General features: G+C 36.1%; 1 protein-coding gene and 2 pseudogenes across 3 annotated transcripts; 1 reads left to right on the top strand and 2 right to left on the bottom strand.

The window, feature by feature from the left end:
- The first annotated feature begins 45 nt into the window (after positions 1 to 45).
- On the top strand, positions 46 to 12,839 carry HAUS1 (HAUS augmin like complex subunit 1). Of its 3 annotated transcripts, none has more exons than XM_037806196.1 (9): positions 46 to 141; positions 853 to 1,027; positions 2,894 to 3,029; positions 4,187 to 4,321; positions 5,184 to 5,307; positions 5,714 to 5,779; positions 7,164 to 7,235; positions 7,487 to 7,534; positions 12,591 to 12,839. In XM_037806196.1, the coding sequence occupies exons 1-9, from the start codon at positions 112 to 114 to the stop codon at positions 12,639 to 12,641; spliced, it is 837 nt and encodes a 278-aa protein (XP_037662124.1). In that variant the 5' UTR covers positions 46 to 111; the 3' UTR covers positions 12,642 to 12,839. The 3 variants fall into 3 exon arrangements, with proteins under 3 accessions (XP_037662124.1, XP_037662123.1, XP_037662125.1); XM_037806195.1 differs by having other exon boundaries at positions 102 to 144; XM_037806197.1 differs by lacking the exon at positions 46 to 141 and adding an exon at positions 429 to 540.
- Positions 12,840 to 16,633: 3,794 nt separating this feature from the next.
- On the bottom strand, positions 16,634 to 22,146 carry LOC119511266 (annotated as a pseudogene).
- On the bottom strand, positions 20,395 to 21,411 carry LOC119511507 (annotated as a pseudogene).
- Positions 22,147 to 22,612: the final 466 nt, after the last annotated feature.

The following is a 22,612-nucleotide window of genomic DNA, read 5'->3' as shown; positions in this document are numbered from 1 at the left end:
GAAGGGGCGTAGCCAACAGCGTGTGGGTGGGAGCTAGAGCGGCCCTGCTTTCAGGACGAGCGGGTGTGTCCTCGGCGAGGAGCATCTCGGGAAGTGGCGGGAGCGGCGGATATGGAGGCGCCCGGGCAGAAAGAAGCGCAGGTGGTGGGGGCAGGAGCGGGGCTTTGGGGGCTCTTCTGAAAACGGCATATTTGACACATTCTCCCCTCCCGACGGATCTCTCAAATCCGTATCAATATGGAAGCCACATCTACCTTTTCTATCCTTATTTCCACACGTCTATCTGCGACCTCACCCCAGCTCTCTTAGATCCTCCTGGAAAGGGCGGTTCCCTCCCTTCCCAGGCCTTTCTCTTCCTTATACTAGGGTTTGGGGAGGTATTTAGGAACCCCTTGGTATGAAACCCCATCCAAGAGACTGAAGTGGGAGTTCTGAACCCAAACCCACTTTCCAGCCAAGAATTTCCACACCCGAGCTGCTTCGTGTCCCGCAACCCAACTCTGGGAACGTACCGGCCCTGCTGTGGTTATGGTGCTTTGGGTACAACACTTTTTCACACTTTGGGCATTCTATAATGCTTTCGCATCCGCAAAATTGAACTTTACGGTTTTTCGAGTGATGTAAATTATCCCAAACTGCTTTTGTAGATTTGTGTGTACCGTTTATTCATTGTACTTGCTTTTTTTTATTTCCTGACACCTGGTATCTCCCCAAAGATAAGTTAGGTTGTGAAGTAGCTCATCAGAATATTAAGAGAAAGCATTTCGTTTGCTTTTGTTTTCTTGGTTATGTTTGCTTCTTGCCATTCCATTAAGCAAGGCTTACAATATTTGTCTTCCTTTTAATGGTCAGGTTGCTGCCTGGTTGAAAAAAATATTTGGCGATCATCCTATTCCACAATATGAGGTGAATCCACGGACCACAGAGATTTTATATCACCTTTCAGAGCGCAACAAGGCCCGGGACAGGGATGTCTCCCTAATAATAGAGGACTTGAAACAAAAAGCAAGCGAATATGAATCAGAAGGTGAGATTAATTCCAGAGTTTTAAATGAGAAACTAGAAACCAAATTTTGCAACACTAAAGAATACAAGATTAATGTAGTGTAGACTACTTGTTAGTTTTGCTTCTTTGTCTTCCACTGTTGTCATAGTCACTTTCTAAATCATAAATCTCATTGAAGTACACACTTGCTTAACTATTTTATTGGTCCTCAGTTAGCAAAACTGTAGCCCTAAAAGATAGAGTCCAAACTTCCTAGCCTGACTAACAATATGCCTTGTGATTTTGCCTGTCTCCTATCCCCATGTCATAATAAACCATCAGGACACCTGCAGTGCCTTACCAAGAACTGGGAGACTTGGACAAATCACCCTATCTCTGTGTACTGAAGAGATTGCATTAAAACTTTCTGCTGAGCATACTTAGTTTGAAAAAGCACATTAAAGACAACTTGTTTTTATAATACAAACCACAAAAATAAAGATTGACAAAAATCTTCAGGAGTGGTGGGAATATACAAAAGACAAAGGACATGGGGCCTATATTTGCTCTCTGTTTAACCAGGTTTGTGATATTTGTTACATATAATGTTTTGAATGTAATTAATTTATATTACACTGTAATTCTCTTGTATATTGCTCTTTCCTCGTTTAAAAAAATAGTATACAGTAAAATTGACTATTTCTTTTGGTACACAGTTTTATGAGTTTTAACACATATATAGATTCTTGGACCACCATCACCATCAGGATACTGAATAATTCCATCATCCCAAAAAAACTCCTGTGTGCTGCTGCTTTGTGGTCAGAGTCTCCCATTTATTTGCTTTTAAAATTGTCTGCTTTGGAAACTGTCATCAAAACTGGTTGATGTGTTTGAAGCCATGTCAGAACTCTGAAGTGAATGATCAGAGTTAAAAAACATAAATGAACAGAATGTATAAGTGATTGTGCTCAAGAGTTTTTAGTCAAACTTAAAGCATAAAAGCCCTCTGTGGGGATGTCCTCTGATATTTACTGCCATGCAGTGACTTTGAAAACTCTGTGGGAATACATAAGACCTCAACCTTAATATCTGTTATAGTCTGTGTTTTAAATATCTGCATTTTTGAATGTCAATCACAAAGATTATTATTCTGTACTTAAGTTCATCTAGTATTAGAGGGATACTTGGTCAATTTAGGAGATACAGGTTCTAGGTGCTATATCTTGGGAAAATCAAAGAAAGCTTAAATGCTTTAAACTTTCAAATACAAATAAACAACAACAACAAAAAAAACATTCTGCCATGCTTGGCACATTTGAATATATTTGTGAAGTGTTGCAAACATTGAACCTGATATTTAAAGAGCACATAATACTGCATCACTGTTCATTGTGATATATTTGAATCACTAATAATCAGAATGTCTCCTTGTTTTTCTGAAGTTGATAAAATTCTCAAAGACAAATTTTTAAAATATTTTCATGAAAAATAATAAAATGCCTTATAGTCTATCTATAAGATGAATTCAAGCAATATCTTTCAGAAACCAAGGTCAAAAATTAATATTTACTATATTTTGCCAGACTGTTTTCTGACATTCAGAAGATCTCCATGAGGAGTTTTTTTAAAACTCAAGTTCGAGTCACTCAACAGCAATATCTTCCTGAAAATAAGGAATTAGTAAAATAGCTCCCTAGAGAGTTTAGGGATTGATGGCTATAGGGTGTGGGTTTTCTGGGGGTAATGAAAATGTTCTAAAATTGTGGTAATGAACACACAACTCAGTGACTATATATAACTGTACACTTAAAATTGTTGAATTATATGGTATGTGTATAGTTCAATAAGGCTGCTATTAAAAAGCAAAAGGTAATCTTAGTCACTATGAAATTCATATCTTTTCAGCCAAGCATCTTCAAGACCTTCTCATGGAGAGTGTGAATTTTTCCCCTGCCAGTCTCTCTAGCACTAGTTCCAGATATCTGAATGCTTTGGTTGACAGTGCAATGACGCTTGAAACAAAAGATACCTCACTAGCTAGGTAATTCTTTGACAGTTTTAATTTCTGCCATTATATTTGTTAAAAGGTTTTAATCTAAGGACTTTTTGGTTCTCAGGGTAATTCTGTATAGAAAATTAATAGTGTGAATGCAAAAACACTGAATTTAGTTAACTCCTTATCTCTACTAATGGGTATAATTAATTCAGATAAATTTGGCATTGGTTATTTTTTAGTGCCTTCTTCCAAAATTAGGTTTCTGAAGGTTGATTCTCTTGTATATTGGGAAGGGATAAGGTATCACGTACATTGTTCCCTATAAACAAGAAGTAAAGCAGTAAACTAAATGATCTGGTTGAAGGCTGTGAATTTTGGTCATATCCCTATGCTTTAGAGTAGGTTAGGGCTCTTCATTCCTTATACGGCATTTAACCTGTTTAATGACGTGATTCTTCTAGCAGCCCTAAGAGGAAACTGATTTTTAGGCGGTGTTAATTAACTTCTCCAAGCTAGTAAATGGCAGAGTTGGGATTCAAACCCCTTCTGACTCCAAAGTCCATATGACTGTTAGAGGTGGCTGTGTCTTAGGACTACCATTAAAACTTGTTGTCATAATCAGAACACTGCCCAGCTGTTCTGCTTACCTACCTATATAAGGGCTTGGAATTAATACAAATGTTCATAGAGTCGTGTTTTAAGTATAAGAACACATAGGTTGTATGGCAGCAGAAATCGAGCCTTGAATTAAGTCAGTTCAGCTGACACCAAATTTTAGTTATATGCCAGGCTAGCTAGTTATGCTAAGCACTGGGGAGGCAGAGATGAATAGGTTAGTAACCACCTTCAAGAACAGTCTCTTTACCGTCAAATAAGAGAGATGGCATATAAACAAACTAACATAGTCTGACAGCTGCAGCAATTAAAGAATATACAAGCTGTAGTTAAGTAGCACAGAGAAAGGAATAGTGAATTCCAGGGTAGGGGTAATAATCTTATCTGAGTTTTGAAGGACCAGTGATGATTCACCAATTGAAGAAGGGCATTGCAGGCAATGGGAAGAGAATGTAAAAAATGCCTGGAAGTATGGAACAGCATGATTATGTAAGAATCTACATGGAGATAAAGTCACTTTTAGAAATGAGGGAGAATTGTACTTATTGTCCTTAATGTCCTTTTATGTCACCATATTCTTCTTTTAGTTTTATCCCTGCAGTGAATGATTTGACCTCTGACCTTTTTCATACCAAATCCAAAAATGAAGAAATCAAGCTTGAATTGACAAAACTTGAAAAAAACCTAACTGCAACTTTAGTATTAGAAAAATGTCTACGAGAGTAAGTAATTGAGTTGGAAGTGGTAACAATTTTTATTATAAAGGCAGTAACAAGACATTGTCAGATTCAGTTTTGGTAGTAGGTATGATTTAAATCAGCACATTAAGAAATGGGGTCCACAAAATATTTTTAAAGTAGAAAATGACTTGGGTGGAGGTGGGAAGTGATCGGATACAGACTTTCACCTTTTACTTCATACAATTTCTTACCCCTTTTAAGCAATTAATATGGATTTTATAAATTTTTAAATGTATGTGAATTTTTTAACTTATAAATTATAGTACTATACACCTTAAAATCACATTATATTTTTTACTCTTTCACAAAATATAATTAGCCCTTTCTTACTATATCTCTAGTATCCCTCTTTTGATGCTATAGACCTTCTTTAGGTCCCTGTTGCTCCAGAGATTAGAGGCTGTAGATCAGGTATATGTATGTGCAGAAGTAATTTGGTACTGTGTAAATTCATTCAACAAATACCTAATATGCATATGCAAGGCAGTGTGTCAAGTCACATTTAATAGACAGGCCTTTGGAACTTCCATCTTTCAAATTGGCTTTATGATAAATTAAGTCACAGTTTTGAGCAGCAGATATACTTTTCAAAGTATATTTGGCATAGGTTAATCTTAAAATTATTTTGTACTCCTTGAGAAAAATTTTAGGTGATAAGCTGGAGGGAGAGATGACCTGGAAAAATGCAGGGTAGTGAGCCTGGATATTAAAAATTATGGTAGATAATCCAATAAGTATATTATCTACTCTTGGCTAATCTAAGCTAAATCCAAAAAGTAGTACGGTTTGTTTTTTGATAATAATTTCACTGAAAAGAAAATGTTTTTATCTTTACTTTTTAAAGGGACGTCAAGAAGGCAGAGCTGCATCTCTTTACAGAAAGGGCCAAAGTTGACAGTCGTCTTCAGAACATGGACTTCCTAAAAGCAAAATCAGAGGAGTTCAGATTTGGAATCAAGACTGCAGAGGTTTGTATGAAGGATATAGTATAATTGGTTTTCTTCAGACTTGTTTTAGGCCTTCATTCTTACAGCTAGACAAGATTATTAGAAGCAATATTATTTTACAAATGCGGGAACTAAACACAGAAAGATATGTAACTTGCCCACAGTTGCAAAGCTAGCAGCAGATCCAGATTCAAACCCAGATAGTCAGGCCCCAAAGCTCAGGCTCTTAATCACTGCACCCATACTGCGAAATATGTTAGTGTGGAAATGATTCACATATGATATAAAAGTGCTTGGGTATATGTATAGCTTTTATCTATGATTTGTAGCTTCTCTTTACTGGTTTATATGTTGAAAAATTTTCATGCTGGTCACTTTCAAAATAATTTTTAACTGTACGCCCCCCTCCCCCCTTTTGTAATTGTAGGAGCAACTTTCAGCTAGAGGCATGGATGCTTCTCTGTCTCATCAGTCACTAGTAGCACTGTCAGAGGTGAGCTTTTTAATCTAATTTAGTTTTCTTTAAAATGTTGGTCCATAATCTGCTTTTTCATTTGATTCTTTTACAGAGCTTTTATTCTCTGTTGAACTGATTTCGTTTCTCTTACTTTTGTACTTCATGGTCACCAGTATTTATATCTTTATTACTTGTTTAGCAATGTATATCTTCGTATTTGTTTAGTTTCCTTTACTTACTTCTGGAGGCTAGAAGCTCTTTGCTGCAGTCAGTTATATATTATTGATTTATATTACTTATAAATTATTTATTTTATTATTTATATTATTGATTTAAGCAGATAAGTTATGGAAGGACTATGTACCATCCAGCTAGGTGCTGTTCTTTCTCCTCCTTCAGTGTACAGTAAAAATGCAGGTCCCAAAACTATAATTTCCATATGTGATTCTGGATTTTCAGATTGTAAAAGGGTTTTATCTATTTTGATGAGATGAGAATTAGGGGATGTTCCAGTTTGCTAATGCTGCTGTTATACAAAATACCAGAAATGGATTGACTTTTATAAAAGGGGTTTATTTGGTTACAGAGTTACAGTCTGAAGGCCATAAAGTGTCCAAGGTAAGGCCTCAACATTAAGGTACCCTCACTGAAGGATGGCCATTGGTGTCCAGAAAACCTCTGTTAGCTTGGAAGGCACGTGGCTGGCATTGGCTTGCTCCCAGGTTGTGTTTCAAAATGGCATTCTCCAAGATGTTGCTCTTGGAATGTTTTGTCCTCTCTTAGCTGCAGCTCCTCTTTAAGATGTCACTCTCAGTTACTCTGAAGTCCTTCTGTCTGTGAACTCCTGTATACTACTCCAGTGATCCAATTAACACCCACCCTGAATGGGCGGGGTAACACCTCTATGGAAATTATCCAATCAAACATTTCACTCACAATGGATTGAGTCACATCTCTGTGGAAACAATCCAATCCCAGTATCCCACGAGACTGGATCAAAAGATCATGGCTTTTTCTTGGGGGACATAATATATCCAAATGGGCACAGGGGTTTGTTTTATTTTACTGAGATTTTTTTCTACTTTGATTCTTGGAATCTACAGTTGACAATTCATAAATCTGTATTTGAGACTCTGATTGTTCTCTTACATTCTAATTCTTTTAATTATATTCTTTTGTGTTCTCAGTCAACATACTCAAATCCTGTTCTTAATACATAGGAGTATAACTTCCCATTTTAAGCATCTTATAAAAATTGTTTCCACTGGAAATAAGTTTGTTTTTCTTTGAAGTTCTTTATTAAATACATTATTTAACATATCCTAATTTTAATGCTTTATTGTGTTTTATTTCATAAATTAACAGTATTTAGTTGCATTGTGAATGTCTTTGACTCTGTGACTCTTTGTTTCCACCCCAGAAACTGGCAGAACTAAAACGACAGACAATACCTTTGAAGAAAAAACTGGAGTCCTATTTAGATTTAATGCCGGTAATTATTCTTATGAATTTAAAAAAAAAGTCACTTCCTCCAACCTCCCTCCTGGCACACTAAACAGTCACGAAAATGGCGGGTCCATGTTTAGGGATTTAAAAAGTCAGTGCTGAATTTCCAGAATTGTATGGACATTGTATATACTCCTTATAAAGATTTTTTTGGCTTTTGAAAAGGGTTGTTGCATTTTTCCCCCTAGAGTCCAAATTGAGGCAGTGTAACTTCCTTGTTTTATTTTTCTTTAAAAGAATCCATCTCTTGCTCAAGTGAAAATTGAAGAAGCAAAACGAGAATTGGTAAGTAGTACCATGCATTTTCATCTTCAGATTTTTTATTAAAGAAATGAAATTAATGCTGACGTAGTTAAGGCTCCCTTCATCCTTTTTCTTTCTTCCTCCTCAGAGGTAAACCACAGTTCTATAGATGCTGTGTATCATTCCCATGCTTGTATTAATACTTCTTTTGACATGTGCATGTGTGTGTTTGTATGTTTTCATAAAAAATATGTTTTATGTCTTTTTAAGAAGTGCATATATTTTCCTGGGTGGAGAAGAGAGGTTGAAGAGATAACACAATATTCTAGGAAAACAGATTATTAGCACACGCACAGAACTAAAAATCAGAGAACTTTTCCAAGCTGTGGCAAGTGAGGAGGTCTAGCTGCTCAGGAGTATGCAACAGAATGTATGGTTGAAAGATCTATTGGTTAATGATGTAAAGGACCTTAAATACAGGGGTTGAACTTGTAGGCTTTAGGAACAACTGAAAGTTGCTGTGTGTTTCCTGTGTTCTGTATTAAGCTGAAGAGAAATGTGATCAAGGATATGCTTTTGATCAGGCCAGTACTTTAGGACGATTACAAGCAAACCTTATTTTATTGTGTTCTGCTTTACTATGCTTCACAGGTATTGCATTTTACAAATTTAAGGTTTGTGGCAACTGTGCATTGAGCAAGTCCTTTGGTGCCATTTTTCCAGCAGCATGTGCTCACTTCATGTCTCTGTATCATATTTTGGTAATTCTCACAATATTTCAAACTTTTTCATTGTATAATATACATATTATATCTGTTATGGTGATCTTTGATCAATCATCTTTATGTTACTATTGTAATTGTTTTGGGGCACCAAAAATCCGTATAAGGCAGTGAACTTAATCGATGAATGTTGTATGTATTCTGACTCTCCACCAACCAGCCATTCCCCCATATCTCTCCCTCTCTTTGGGTCTCCCTATTCCTCGAAACACAACAATATTGAAATTAGGCCAATTAATAACCAAATAATGGCCTCTAAATGTTGAAGTGAAAGGAAGAGTTGCATGTCTTTTACTTTAAATCAAAAGCTAGAAATGATTAAGCTTAGTGATGAAGGAATGTGGAGAGCCAGGCCTCTTGGGTCAAACAGTTAGCCAAGTTGTGAATGCAAAGGAAAAGTTGTAGAAGGAAATGAGAAGTGCTATGCAGTGAACACACAAGTGATAAGAAAGCAAAACAGCCTTATTGCTGATAAGGTTTTAGTGATCTGGGTAGAAGATCAAACTAGCCACAGCATTCTCTTAAGCCAAAGCCTAATCTAAAGCAAGGCTATAACTCTCTTCAATTCTCTGAAGGCGGAGAGAGGTGAGGAAGCTGCAGAAGAAAAGTTTGAAGCTGGCAGAGGTTGCTTCCTGAGGTTTAAGGAAAGAAGTGATCTCCATAGCATAAAAAGTGCAAGGTGACACAACAAGTGCTGATGTAGAAGCTGCAGTAAGTTATCCAGAAGATCTAGCTAAGATAATTGATGAAGGTGGCTACACTAAACAACTGATTTTCAATGTAGATGAATAGCATTCTATTGGAAGAAGACGTCATCTAGGACTTTGATAGCTAGAGAGAAGTGAGTGCCTGACTTCAAAGCTTCAAAGGACAGGCTGACTCTCTTGTTAGGGTCTATTGCAGCTGGTGATTTTCAATTGAAGCCACAGATGTGGCCCTCTCTCTCTAGCTAAGCCAACTCGGCAGGTGAAATCACTGCCCTCCCCCCTACATGGGAACAGACACTCAGGGGAGTGAATCTCCCTGGCAACGTGGAATATGACTCCTAGGGAGGAATGTAGACCTGGCCTCATGAGATGGAGAACATCTTGACCAAAAGGGGGATGAGAAAGGAAATGAAATAAGCTACAGTGACAGAGAGATTCCAAAAGGAGCCGAGAGGTCACTCTGATGGGCACTCTTATGCACAATGTAGACAACCATTTTTAGGTTCTAGTGAATTGGAGTAGCTAACAGTAAATACCTGAAACTATCAAACTACAACCCAGAACCCATGAATCTTGAAGATGATTGTATAAAAATGCAGCCTATTAGGGGTGACAGTGTGATTGGGAAAGCCATATGGACCACACTCCCCTTTGTCTAGTTTATGGATAGATGAGTAGAAAAATGGGGGAAAGAAAGAAAGAAACAAACAAACAAAGGCAGTGGTCTTTTTTACTTTAATTGCTTTTTCACTTTAATTATTATTCTTGTTGTTTTTGTGTGTGTGGTAATGAAGATGTCAGGGATTGATTTTGGTGATGAATGCACAACTTTAATGGTACTGTGAACAATCGAATGTATGCTTTGTTTTGTATGACTGCGTGGTATGTGACTATATCTCAATAAAATGAATTAAAAATAAATAAATAAATTGAAGCCATTGCTCATTTACTATTCTGAAAATCCTAGGGCCCTTAAGAATGATGCTAAATCTACTCCGCCTGTGCTCTCTATATGGAACAACAAAGCCTGAATGATAGCACATCTGTTCACAACATGGTTTACTGAATATTTTAAGACCACTGTTGAGACCTACTGCTTAGAAAAAAAGATTCCTTTAAAAATATTACTACTTATTGACAGTGCACCTGGTCACCCAAGAGTTCTGATGGAGGTGTATAGTGAAGTTAATGTTGTTTTCATGACTGATAACATCCATTCTGCAGATCAAGGAGTCATTTCAACTTTCAAGTTTTATTATTTAAGAAATACATTTCTTAAGGCTATAGCTGCCAAGGATAGTGATTCCTCTGATGAATCTGGGCCAAATAAATTGAAAAACTTCTGGAAAGGATTCATTCTTCTAGTTATCAATAAGAACATTAGTGATTCATGGGAGGTCAAAATATCAACATTAACAGGAGTTTGGAAGAAGTTGATTCCAACCCTTATGGATGACTTTTAGGGTTTCAAGAATTCAGTGGAGGAAATAAGTGCAGATGTGGTAGAAATAGCAAGCGAACTAGAATTAGAAGTGGAAACTGAAGATGTGTCTGAATTATTACAATCTCATAATAAAATTTGAATGGATGACGAGTTGTTTCTTATGGATGAGCAAAGAAAGTGGTTTTTGAGATGGAATCTACTCCTCGTAAAGATGCTATGAACATTGTTGAAACGACAAAAAAACAAAACAAAACCAAAAAACCCATGCATACAAACTTAGTTGATAAAGCAGCAGTGGGGTTTGAGAGGATTGACTCCAATTTTGAAAGAAGTTCTATTGTGGCTAAAATACTATCCAGTAGCATCCCATGCTACAGAGAAATCTTTCCTGAAGGGAAGAGTCAGTTGTGCAGCAACCTTCATTGTCTTTCTTTTAAGAACTTGCCACAGCTACCTCAGCCTCCAGATGCCACCACCCTAATCAGTCAGCAGCCATAAACATCAAGGCAAGAACCTCCACCAGCAAAAAGAATCTGCCTCAACCCCCTTGAGGACCTGGTGGAGAATGCAGGGGTATTGGGCTTCCCCACCTTGATGGTTGCTGATGTGTTCATAGACATAGGGGACTGGTGGTTTGATGGGTTGAGCCCTCTACCATAGGACTTGCCCTTGGGAAGACTGTTGCTGCAAAGGAGAGGCTAGGCCTCCCTATAATTGTGCCTAAGAGCCTCCCTCCCGAATGCCTCTTTGTTGCTCAGATGTGGCCCTCTCTCTCTAGCTAAGCCAACTTGGCAGGTGAAATCACTGCCCTCCCCCCTACATTGGAACAGACACCCAGGGGAATGAATCTCCCTGGCAACGTGGAATATGACTCCCAGGGAGGCATCTAGACCCAGCATTGTGGGATGGAGAACATCTTCTTGACCAAAAGAGGGATGTGAAAGGAAATGAAATAAGCTACAGTGGCAGAGAGATTCAAAAAGGAGCTGAGTGGTCACTCTGGTGGGCACTTTTATGCACAATATAGACAACCCTTTTTAGGTTCTAGTGAATTGGGAGTGGCTTGCAGTAAATACCTGAAACTATCAAACTACAACCCAGAATCCATGAATCTTGAAGACAATTGTATAAAAATGTAGCTTATGAGGGGTGACAATGTGATTGGGAAAGCCATATGGACCACACTCCCCTTTGTCTAGTTTATGGATGGTTGAGTAGAAAAATGAGGGAAGGAAAACAAACACAAAAACAAACAAAGGCACCTAGTGTTCTTTTTTACTTTAATTGCTCTTTTTCACTTTAATTTTTATTCTTGTTATTTTTGTGTGTGTGGTAATGAAGGTGTCAGGGATTGATTTTGGTGATGAATGCACAACTATGTAATGGTACTGTGAACAATTGAGTGTACGCTTTGTTTTGTATGACTGCATGGTTTGTGAACATATAACAATAAAATGAATTTAAAACAAAAAGAATCTGCCTTGCCGAAGGCTCAGATGATGGTTAGGATTTTTTAGCAATACAGTATTTTTTAATTAAGGTATGTACACTTCTTTTAGATGTAACGCTATTGCACATTTAATAGACTACAATGTAGTATAAACATAAGTTTTATATGCACTGGGAAACCAAAAAATTTGTGTGACTCACTTTATTATTGCAATATTTGCTCTTTTGCGGTGGTCTGGAACCAAATCCACAGTATCTTTAAGGTATGCCTGAATTCTGGAAGCAGTATATAGGATAGAGTGAAGGGGAGAGAAAGGAAATTACGGAAACCAGTTGTCTCATTAAGGCCAAATGAGAAGTAATGAGGATAATGGCAATGAGAATATAAAAGAAGTGATGCATGGGACAATGTAGAAGTTTGTTGCTTAAGGAATAAAGTTCAGAAAAATCTACTCATGTATCATTACGCTTACTCATCTCTCTAAAGGGCTTTTTTTCTACCTCAGATGTTTGTTAGAATCAATGAGGAATCTGAAAAACTTGTTGAGGGGGCAAGAACATGTCTAAAACCAAATTTGATATTCAAAATTGTATTTTAAATTTCAGTTTTAATGTTTTCTTTTTCCTTTTGCTTCCCTTATTTTAGATAATAGAAGTTAGAGCACCTGTTTTATGTCTTTGTTTATAGAACTTATGGTGTTTCTTTTGTCTTTTAGGATGCCATTGAAGCTGAACTTACAAAGAAAATGGACATGATGGGACTGTGACCAGAGCCAAACAAATGTTGTTTCCCTAAGAGAATCAATTGAATACAACTTTAAAGAATGTTTTTCCTCTTAACATTCCTTAATAGCTTAATTTCTGTGTCCTTAGTTGAGATGTTATTATTGGTAAAATAATGTTTTCTTCTTGCATATTGCATTTTTGTACCCAAATGTATGGTATTCATATTAAAAAGCGTTTTCTCTTGGTTTTCTATGTTGTTGGTGGTGAAGTATCTTTTGGCAAATTAGGTGAACACTATGACACTTGTCATGTATTCACTCATTAGGTCAGCTAAAATGAAAAAGAAAGATTTTGTACTCCAGTTATATTTCTCCCATTGCCTTCTTTCTCCAGGTGTGTGCTGTCATTCTTTCTAATCACCTCACTTGCCTATTTCCAAATGTTAATATATGCAGGAGTTTAGTTTATGAAAAAGATGACCTTTTAAATCAGTGGTGGAAAGATAAGGCCCTTCCTCATGATGCTGAACACACATATCTGGCCAAGAAGTCAAGAGAAACTGAAGGAAGATCCAGAGGAAGGGGGAACTATTACATGTCCAGCTGCTGCTTTACACTATTAAAGCACTTCAGCAACAACTTAGTGAGTGTAGAGGTCCCAGAAGGTAAAAATATTTTGTTTTCCTTCCTCTCTTCTGCCTAGAATCTCAGAACTCAGGAAGGGTCTAGTCTCTCTTTAAAGGCCTTCTATCTCATGAAGTCAAGCCTATCCGGGCTATTTTTCCTTTTGATTAACTCAAAGTCTACTGATTTAAGACTATATTTGCCTTGTAGCCCACCCTAACAGGTAACATTCTAGAAAGGAAATTCTGGAGACTGTAGTTGAGTCTATACAAGTTGACACATCCCACAGCCATCACGATACACAAAATTAAAGAGCTTAGCAAATTCTAAGCAGGATATGTACAAAATGATAACACATAAATACATTATAGTACAGAAAACCAGACAAAAAGGAAATCCTGAAGCAGAGAAAAAAATTATTTTCAAAGGATGTATATAGTCTGACAGTGAATTCTCAAAAGTGACAATGGAAGCAGTAACATGGAAATGATTTTGATGTGCTAAAAGAAAAATAAATACTACCACCCTAGAAATCTGTATCAGGGAAAAGTATTGTTCTAGAATACAACATCAGACAAAAATTCTTGGAACATAACAAAGGGCTGGGAGTATTTCATGTTCCCATGAGCCAGAACGGGGCATTGAGTAGAGTTTTCAAAAGGGCATCACTTAGTAGAGGGGCCAAATTAGCTCTACACCTATGCTAACAAAGCTTAAAATCAAGCCTTGAAGGAATCAAACTGAATGAAAATAACAGCATACCAAAAGAAAGCCCAACAATACTTAAAGAAATACACCCACCAATAAAATTCAAAATGTTTACTATCCTAATAAAAAATTACTAGGTATTCAAAGAGGCAAGTGAATGTGACCTGTAATTTGGAGAAAAATAAATCAATAGAATCAGACCCATAAATGACAAAGAGCATAGATTTACCAAAACAAGTTAAAAAAAAAACTTACACATATGCTCAAGGAGGTAGAAGAGAGCATGAAAATAATGGAGAAAAGTGAAAGATACAACAAAGTCCCAAATTGAACTTCCAGAGACAAAAAACTCAATTCCCAAATGAAACACACTTGTTGGGATTAACAGCAGATTAAACACTACAGAAGAAAAGATCAGTGAAACTGGAGGTGTAGCAGTAGAAACTATCCAAAATAAAACCCATAGGAAAAAAAAAGATTTAAAAAATGGATAGAGCATCAGTGACATGGGAAAATATCAAGTGGTCTCACATTCATATAATTGGAGTCCCTGAAGGAGAGGAAATAGAGATGGGACAGAAAAAAAAATGTGAAGAAATAATGATAATAATGATTAAAACATTTCCAAATTTGTTGAACACTATAAACTCACAGTTTCAAGATGCTCAATGAACTCTATGCAGAAGAAATATGAAGAAAATATCCCCAAAGCCCTGAAATTCCTGAAAACCAGTAATGCAGAGAAAATCTTATAAGCAGCCAGGAATAAAAAGGACAAATTATGTTCAGAGGAACAGAGATAAGAAAGACAACAGACTTATCAGAAACTACAAGTCTGAAGACAATGTAGTGATATCTTTAAAGTTACTAAAAGAAAAAAAGTCTATCTGGAATTCTATACCTACAAAACACCTGACAAAAATGAAGTCAAAATAGTAATTTTTCAGTCAAACCAGAGCCGAGAGAATTCATTGCCTGCACTATAAGAAATGTTAAAAGGATAAGGAAAATGATAATAGAAATTTGTATCTACACAAAAGAATAAAGAACACCAGAAAGGGGGTGTCACTACCAATCTTAAAGAAATAAAAAAGATTATAAAGGAACACTATAAAAAAAGTGTATACCAACAAATTAGATAACTTACTTGAAATAGACATGCCTAGAAAGACATGAAGGAATGTCTTGTTTATCATCTGCACTTGTGACCACCAGACTACATGTCTGTAGAGTATACACTGAAAACCACTGCTTTATTCCTATATACTTCTGCATTCATCTGCTAAGAACAGAGACATTTTTAGGTAATCACAATAAAATTATCAAATTCAAGAAATTTAACATTGATAAAATTCTATTATCTAATATACAGTCCATACACAAATTTGTCCAATTGTCCCCAAAATGGGCTCTATAGCAATTATAACAATTGTTTTTCCAATGCAGCATTATCCATTGTGTGTAGTTGTGTCTCTGCCTCTCTCTCTCTCTTTTAATGTCAATATTGTTTACTACATGAATTTCTACAATACAAACAAAAATATGCAGAAATGCAATATATGAATGCAGCTAAGTAAGTGCAGAATGGTGACTTTTTTTCTCTTCAAGAGGCCATGATTCCCATTTCTAGTAAAATAAAGAGACTACACATAGGTAGAAACAGGTTCATCGTTAGTTTCACTATTTTGCCTAGAAATGATCTATAAATCCCACCCCCACCCCCCCACCCCCGTTATTTAGCATAAAGTGTAAAAAGGGAGTCAAGGGAAAGTTACCTTGTTAGTTCCTACCATAAGAAAGATGCTATCCTCTATTTCAGCGGGGCCAATATATGGAAAATATATAAATAAAAGTTCTTACAAAAATGAAGCAGTAATGAGATTCAGGCTAAATGAGGCACTAAATGAGAATATGTTTAAAGAATCCAAAACAAAAAGGTTGCTATATATAAAACAAACAAACAAAAAAAACGCCTCTAGGTGCAGTGTTACAAAAGACAAAGAAGGATATTATATATTAACGAAAGGGTCAATCCACCAAGAAGAAATAACAATAATAAATATTTGTGCACCTCAGCATGGTGACCCAAAATACATAAGGCAAACACTAGTAAAACTGAAAGGAAAAATAAACACCTCTACAATAATAGTTGGAGATTTCAATACACCACTCTTATCAATAGATAGACCATCTAGACAGAAGATCAATAACGAAACAGAGAACTTGAATAACATGATAAACGAACTAGACCTAATAGACATATACAGAACATTGCACCCCAAAACAGCAGGATATACATTCTGATCAAGTGCACATGGATCATTCTCCAGGATAGACCAGACATTGGGTCACAAAACAAGTCTCAATAAATTTTAAAAAATTGAAATTATACAAAGCATCTTTACTGACATAATGGAATGAAGCTGGAAATCAACAACAGGCAGAGGATTGGAAAATCCACAAATACATGGAAGTTAAATAACACACTCTTAAACAATCGGAAGGTCAAAAAAGAAATTACAAGGGAAATCAGTAAATATCATGAGATGAATGAAAATGAGAACACAACATTTCAAAACTTATGGGAAATAGAATAAAAATTAAAATAAAAACCATTAAAAAAAAAAACAAACTCTAGTTGCAGTGTAAGTAGGTAACTGATATCCACACTGACATTTTGGTAACTAATACATAGCTGGTGGTCAATAGAGGGTTTGAAAGATCTTTCCTTTCTTTTTATTCTTTTTCAAGTTTCTCAAAGAGTTCTGTTCTTCTGATACACATTGTTGAACTTCTCAGTTCGCTTTCTCATCCTCAAACTGATGATGTTTTCCCTCTAATTCTTTGTATTATGGTTCCAAATTCTTTTTAATTTCGTATGCCACTGGAGCCCAGCTTCAGAGTCCTTCAAGTTTCTGAATTTTTTTTTTTGACCTTCATCATAAACACATTCCATCTCCATCTCCATCTCCATCTCCATCTCCATTTTCATCTTGGCTACCTGTTCCCTTTTTCCTTCTTCCATCTGTGCCAGAGGACTCTTAGTAAGCTGTCCTTTATTCTTGTTGTTATCCACTCCATTATAAGTCCCAGCTATCAGTTTTCTGCATCTATAGTTCTTATAATGTATATTATTAGAGACATCTTTCAAGTCCTGCATATGCACTTATCAACGTATTTCTTAGAATGGTAAAATCATAATGTTCACCATTTCCAACTTCAGCAGCACCTCAAGCATTCCACCTTCTTCTGACTCTTTTGCTATTAACTTCAATAATAGTGTTAATACCTACCATGTAAGAGGTAAGTGGTCTTTTACCTTTTTATTTTTCTTTATTAGACACAGTGGTGTGGGATTACAGAGCAATCATATGTAAAATACAGGAGTCCCATTGTGCCAGTTTAGATGTATTGTTTCCCCCAAAATGCATGTTCTTTGATACAATCTTGTGGGTGGCAGATATATTAGTGTTTGATTAGATTGGAATTCTTTGATTGAGTGTTTCCATGGAGATGTGACCCACCCAACTTGAGTGACACCTGTGGTTAGGGTGTGACCTCTGACTGAATGTTTCCATGGAGGTGTGGCCCTGCCTATTCAGCATGGGCCTTGATTAATTCACTGGAGGCTTATAAAGGGGCTCAGAAACAGAGGGACGTCAGAGCAGCTAAGAGTAACATTTTGGAGAGCAACTGAGAGTGACATTTTTTAAAAAAATACAGTTTTATTGAGATATATTCACATACCATACAATCATCCAAAGTGTACAGTTATAGTACCATCATATAGTTGTACATTCATCACCACAATCAATTTTTAAACATCTTCATTACTCAAAAAAGAAAAAAAATACAAATAAGAATAAAAATAAAAGTAAAAAAAGAACACCCAAAACATCCCATCCCCCCGTTCCCCCCTATTATTCATTTAATTTTTGTCCCCATTTTTTTACTCATCTGTCCATACATTGGACATAGAGAGTGTGAGCCACAAGATTTTCACAATCACGAAGTCATACCGTATAAGCTATATAGTCACACAATCGTCTTCAAGAATCAAGGCTATTGGGATGCAGTTCAACAGTTTCAGGTTGAGAGTGACATTTTGAAGAGAAGCTGCAGCCAAGAGAGGACAAAACGTCCCAAGAGCAACATTTTGGAGAACACCATTTTGAAATGCAACCTGGGAGCAAGCAGACACCAGCCACGTGCCTTCCAAGCTAACAGAGGTTTTGCGGATGCCAATGGCCATCCTTCAATGAAGGTACCCTATTGTTGGTGTCTTACTTTGGACACTTGATGGCCTTCAGACTATAACTTTGTAACCAAATAAACCCCCTTTATAAAAGCCAATCCATTTCTGGTATTATACATAAATGGCAGCATTAGCAAACCGGAACACCCATATACGACCCCACCATTAATACCTTGCATTGGTGTGGAACATTTGTTACAATTGATGACAGCACATTTTTATAATTGTGCTGTTAGTTAAAGTCTGTGGTTTAACTTAGGGTTCACTTTTTACATAGTATTGTTCCATGGATTTTTTTTTTTATTCTGTTACCATTTATGCAATCTAATATTTCCCCCTTTAATCATATTCAGACATATATTTCAGTGCTGTTAATTGCATTTACAATGTTGTGCCACCATCCTGACCATCCGTTACCAAAATATTTCCATCATTCCAAATAGGAAACCTGTACATTTTAAGTCTTTTTAACAAGCTTACTCATCATTTGTTACTGAAAATTCATGCATTTAGCTTTTTTTTTTTTTTTTTCTGAAAATTCTCTTTTCAGCCTACTTCCAAATAGAAATAGTCAGGCTTTTTTCCTGTACATAGTTTGATGCTTTGTCTATACCATAATATAGTAGAAAAATAAATTCTTTAGCAACCTAGAAACAGTTTATAAAACTCTTTAAGTTTAATTTTCTTAGCCAGACATGCCAATGTTAAACTGACAGCTATAAATTAAAGCTATATAGACAATAGGTATAAGTAATATAGAACAAGTTAAGAATACTACATTTACCGGATTTTATTTTTTTTAAAATTACTGTACTTTCTTAATTCCTGTGTGCTTTGCAATAGGAATAATAGGGGCTTTGTTTTCTTAGAAAAGATAATAACATGTAAGATTGTAACACAAATAAGATAATTTATAGTATACATGTACTTCAACAGCAGTCTGGTTTATGTCATCTTAATTTTGAAGTTAAAATTAGAAGTACAATACCTAGGACATTAACAGTCTGGAAAGACAATATTTATTTTAGGAAAAACTTGAGCAAATCAAACTCTTAGGAGCCTCATATCTCAAAATCATCTATTTACTATAAAACACATAAAACAACCTTAAAATTGCATTATGAATGAAGATTACAACATTGACCAAAGAATCTTTCTTTACTATACAAAATATATCCTAGCAATGGAAAACAAGCCATTTTTTCCCTTTCCAGAAAAATATGGCATGGTTTGATAATGAAAGAATTTTGAATAAAGCCTAACAAAACAATTTACCTATGCCACCTATTCTGAGAATTTTGTCCATAATTTAGTGTTCTGGTTGCATCTTCACTAACAAAATGTTTAACCCCAGAAGCAGCAGTCATTTATAGCACATCTGGTACCAAAATCAAAGGAAAAAACTGGTTTAAAAAATGGTGCATGAGTCATTTTGGATTTTAGTACATGTCACAGAAAAAAATATGAATACAAGTTTGTAATTTTATATATACACACACTCCAAAGAGGCTGTCAGTACCCAAAGTATTTTTATTGCTACACTAGCAATGGATTTTTGGATATGTTTTTAAGGGCCACATAAAAATAGATTCAAGGAACAGATTAAATTGAAGTCCTAGATTAAAATGTTTGGTTTATAGAATTTTCTACAACAAATTTCATGTTTATGTATGAAAAGTTATATAACTTTATATGAAAATGCCATGAACTATTTTTCTACACTATACTAAATGTATTCCCCAAGAGGGAAAAAATTAAAATATCTAAAATATATTAGATTAAGATTACAAGACCATCAAAGATCTTTTGAACATGCATCTGTTTACAGAACTGACAGTATACAAAATGTTCACTTCATAATGGATCATGAAGAAATAAACTGGTGACAACTATCTTTTGCACAACATTATCAACTCACTTTTGCCACAAGCATGTCCTTGGTTTGTATGTGTATACAAGAAATATGTTCATTTACCTCTCATCAAATCATCCACAGGTTTATTTGGAAGTAAAGATGAAGATGAAGAAATGTGAAATACATTAAGTGGATTTTTTTTCTTTCTTTTAAACAACATCCCAAGCATGACTGAAGTAGCCTGAAATTATAAAATACTTAACTGGGCTTTTTGTTATCTACACAGACTGCTAGGATGTAAAATAAGTTGCCCCAATTAGCACATTAAATAACAAAACCAGCCACAAAGCAGGCTGAAAAGCATTAAATGTTTCATATATGTGAGTTTTTAAATTATTTAATTTCTATAGAAAAATTTTATTCACAATATAATGTGGCAGAAATTGCCACAGGAATGATATAGTAATTGCAATAAGGTTGCATGCAGCAGCAGCTTTGTTTTTTATAGCTATTTTTGTTTATAAAAATTAAATCTCTCCAGTCATGCTTATCACATGGTCTTAGATCTGTAATGTAAATGAATAAGGAATACCATATAGTTCAAGGAGATGTCTCATCATTTTGAGTTGAATTATCTGTAAGAAACATGAAGTATACTACTGAACCCTGAAACATGCATGTTTAGATTTGCTTTTTGTCCAATTTCAGGCTGTCTGCAATCACTTCCTACTTATATAATACCAAGAGGATCGGTCTGTAATTGTGGTTGTATCAGCTGAGGTTGCAATGGTGGTGGTAACTGAAGTGGTACCATTGGTTCCACCAAATGTCCTGGGTTTGAAGGTGGGGGAGGAGCCACAGTGTTCACAGTTTCTACAATTTCTCCATTGTAAAAGAAAAACTGACACTGTTGAATGAATGTTTCAACAACAGATTGATGGATCTTAGTGGTAGACAGAAACTCGCGATTTTCAAAATCAGGTCTCATCAAGGTTGGCCAAAAACAGATGGATAAGTTGTCTGCTGTCATTAAGTTGGTTTTATTTTGCTGACTAACCCTGTTTAGATGTGTAATTACATATCTGAATACGTCATAGTTTACAGGATGGAATTTCTTAACAATTTCTTTCAATGCATGAAGACGTTCTGTTTTATCTGGGGTTTTTGCTGCTTCCAATAGCTCTGGATGAAGAGAATAGGGAATTAAAGGATCTGGCAGATCTATCTGCAAAGAAAGCTTTAAGAGCTCCAGCTACAGCATTTATTGTTACTTCCATTGATACTAGATTGATATTATGATCTTGATCAAACTGCTTTTGAATGTTGTCTTGATCAGTTTTATTTCCACTAACACGGTAGAGTCCTTCAGTACATAACCAGATTTTATGCTGTGTTCTCAGGCATTCCTCCCAATTCAGGTTGGTGTATGATGAGTGGATGGTCTCGTTTGTCCCCCCGCAGTTATTCTGGATTATTTACTAGTTGTTTCTGTTTTTTTGTAGTTGTTCCAGGGGGACTACTTAGCTTCCACTCCTCTCTATGCCACCATCTTGCCCGACTCCTCATGCATTTAGTTTTATGTTCTTGGATTTCTTTATCTGTTTTTTAAACTGTTGGCACTGCTCTGGTATAAGCCTGTCTGCTTTGGCAGTCAGTGGGCTGATAATCGCTTTTCCCTGTAAGTGCTTTGTAAACTCATTATCCAATGATTTAAGTCCATGTCCTGACAGAGCAGAAGTATAAACCAGTACTCCACTCAGTTGTCAGGCATCTGTCGCCTGTTCACTTGAGATTCTGCATTTAGGTAGTCCTCAGATTTACTATCAATGTATTTGATGACAGGCTGCCAGCAATCACTATTATCCATTACATCTCCAACTCCTGGGATACCAACTATTGTGAGCAGCAACTGAAAACCACCTTCTCTGTATTGTCTTTTTTATTCTGTGGGAAGGACCTGGATACTCTGGAGAATACAAATCTGGGAGGAATAACAAGGTGGTTAATGTTGGCTTGCCCAATCCAGATTTACCTACTAGCGGAAGTGTAAATTTGAACCACTGATTTCCTGTATACCAGCCTTTGAGGTTCTTCTGTTGAGCCATGGTGCTTCTGTTGATTCTCCTCTCCGTGAAACTAGGTGTGTCTCTATTAAGCCAGCTTTTGATAACTGATTTTGGCCCTTTCGCTTTTACTGTCTCATTAGACCCCCGATGTCTAGGTCTATGAAAATTTCTTTCTGAAATTCAGCTGTCTTAGCTAGTCCTGGCTGGGGTGGTCCAACATTAGGAACCATTGCTTGGGAGGTCCAAGCCCTGAGGGGTCACTATCCTTCACCCCAATACTCTGACCCATGTGAGGGGCAGTACTGTTAATAGATTTGCCTTCGCCTATACTAAATTAAGAATTCATGACCTAGTGGGGTCTCAGGGAACCAGCAGAATGGGATTAGTTGTGACAGCTTCTGCTCCTTGGGAAACATATGAAACTGGATTTGGGGGAAGAAGTGAAGCATGAATGAGAGATGTTCCTCCAGAAAATGTGTCTGAAGCTATTTTAAGATTGGATTGA

Source organism: Choloepus didactylus, chromosome 16, assembly GCF_015220235.1.
Source record: "Choloepus didactylus isolate mChoDid1 chromosome 16, mChoDid1.pri, whole genome shotgun sequence".
Taxonomy (NCBI): Eukaryota; Metazoa; Chordata; class Mammalia; order Pilosa; family Megalonychidae; genus Choloepus; species Choloepus didactylus.
Note: the sequence above shows the minus strand (reverse complement) of the source record. Positions and strands in the feature narration are given on the sequence as shown.

What these genes read in the sequence shown, in the direction of transcription:
- HAUS1 (XM_037806195.1), top strand. Translation starts at nt 112, where the DNA reads ATGGAGGCGCCCGGGCAGAAAGAAGCGCAGGTG. An exon ending in TTAGAAAAATGTCTACGAGA is followed by an intron (nt 4,322 to 5,183) that starts GTAAGTAATTGA and finishes TACTTTTTAAAG; the next exon opens with GGACGTCAAGAAGGCAGAGC. An exon ending in TTGGAATCAAGACTGCAGAG is followed by an intron (nt 5,308 to 5,713) that starts GTTTGTATGAAG and finishes TTGTAATTGTAG; the next exon opens with GAGCAACTTTCAGCTAGAGG.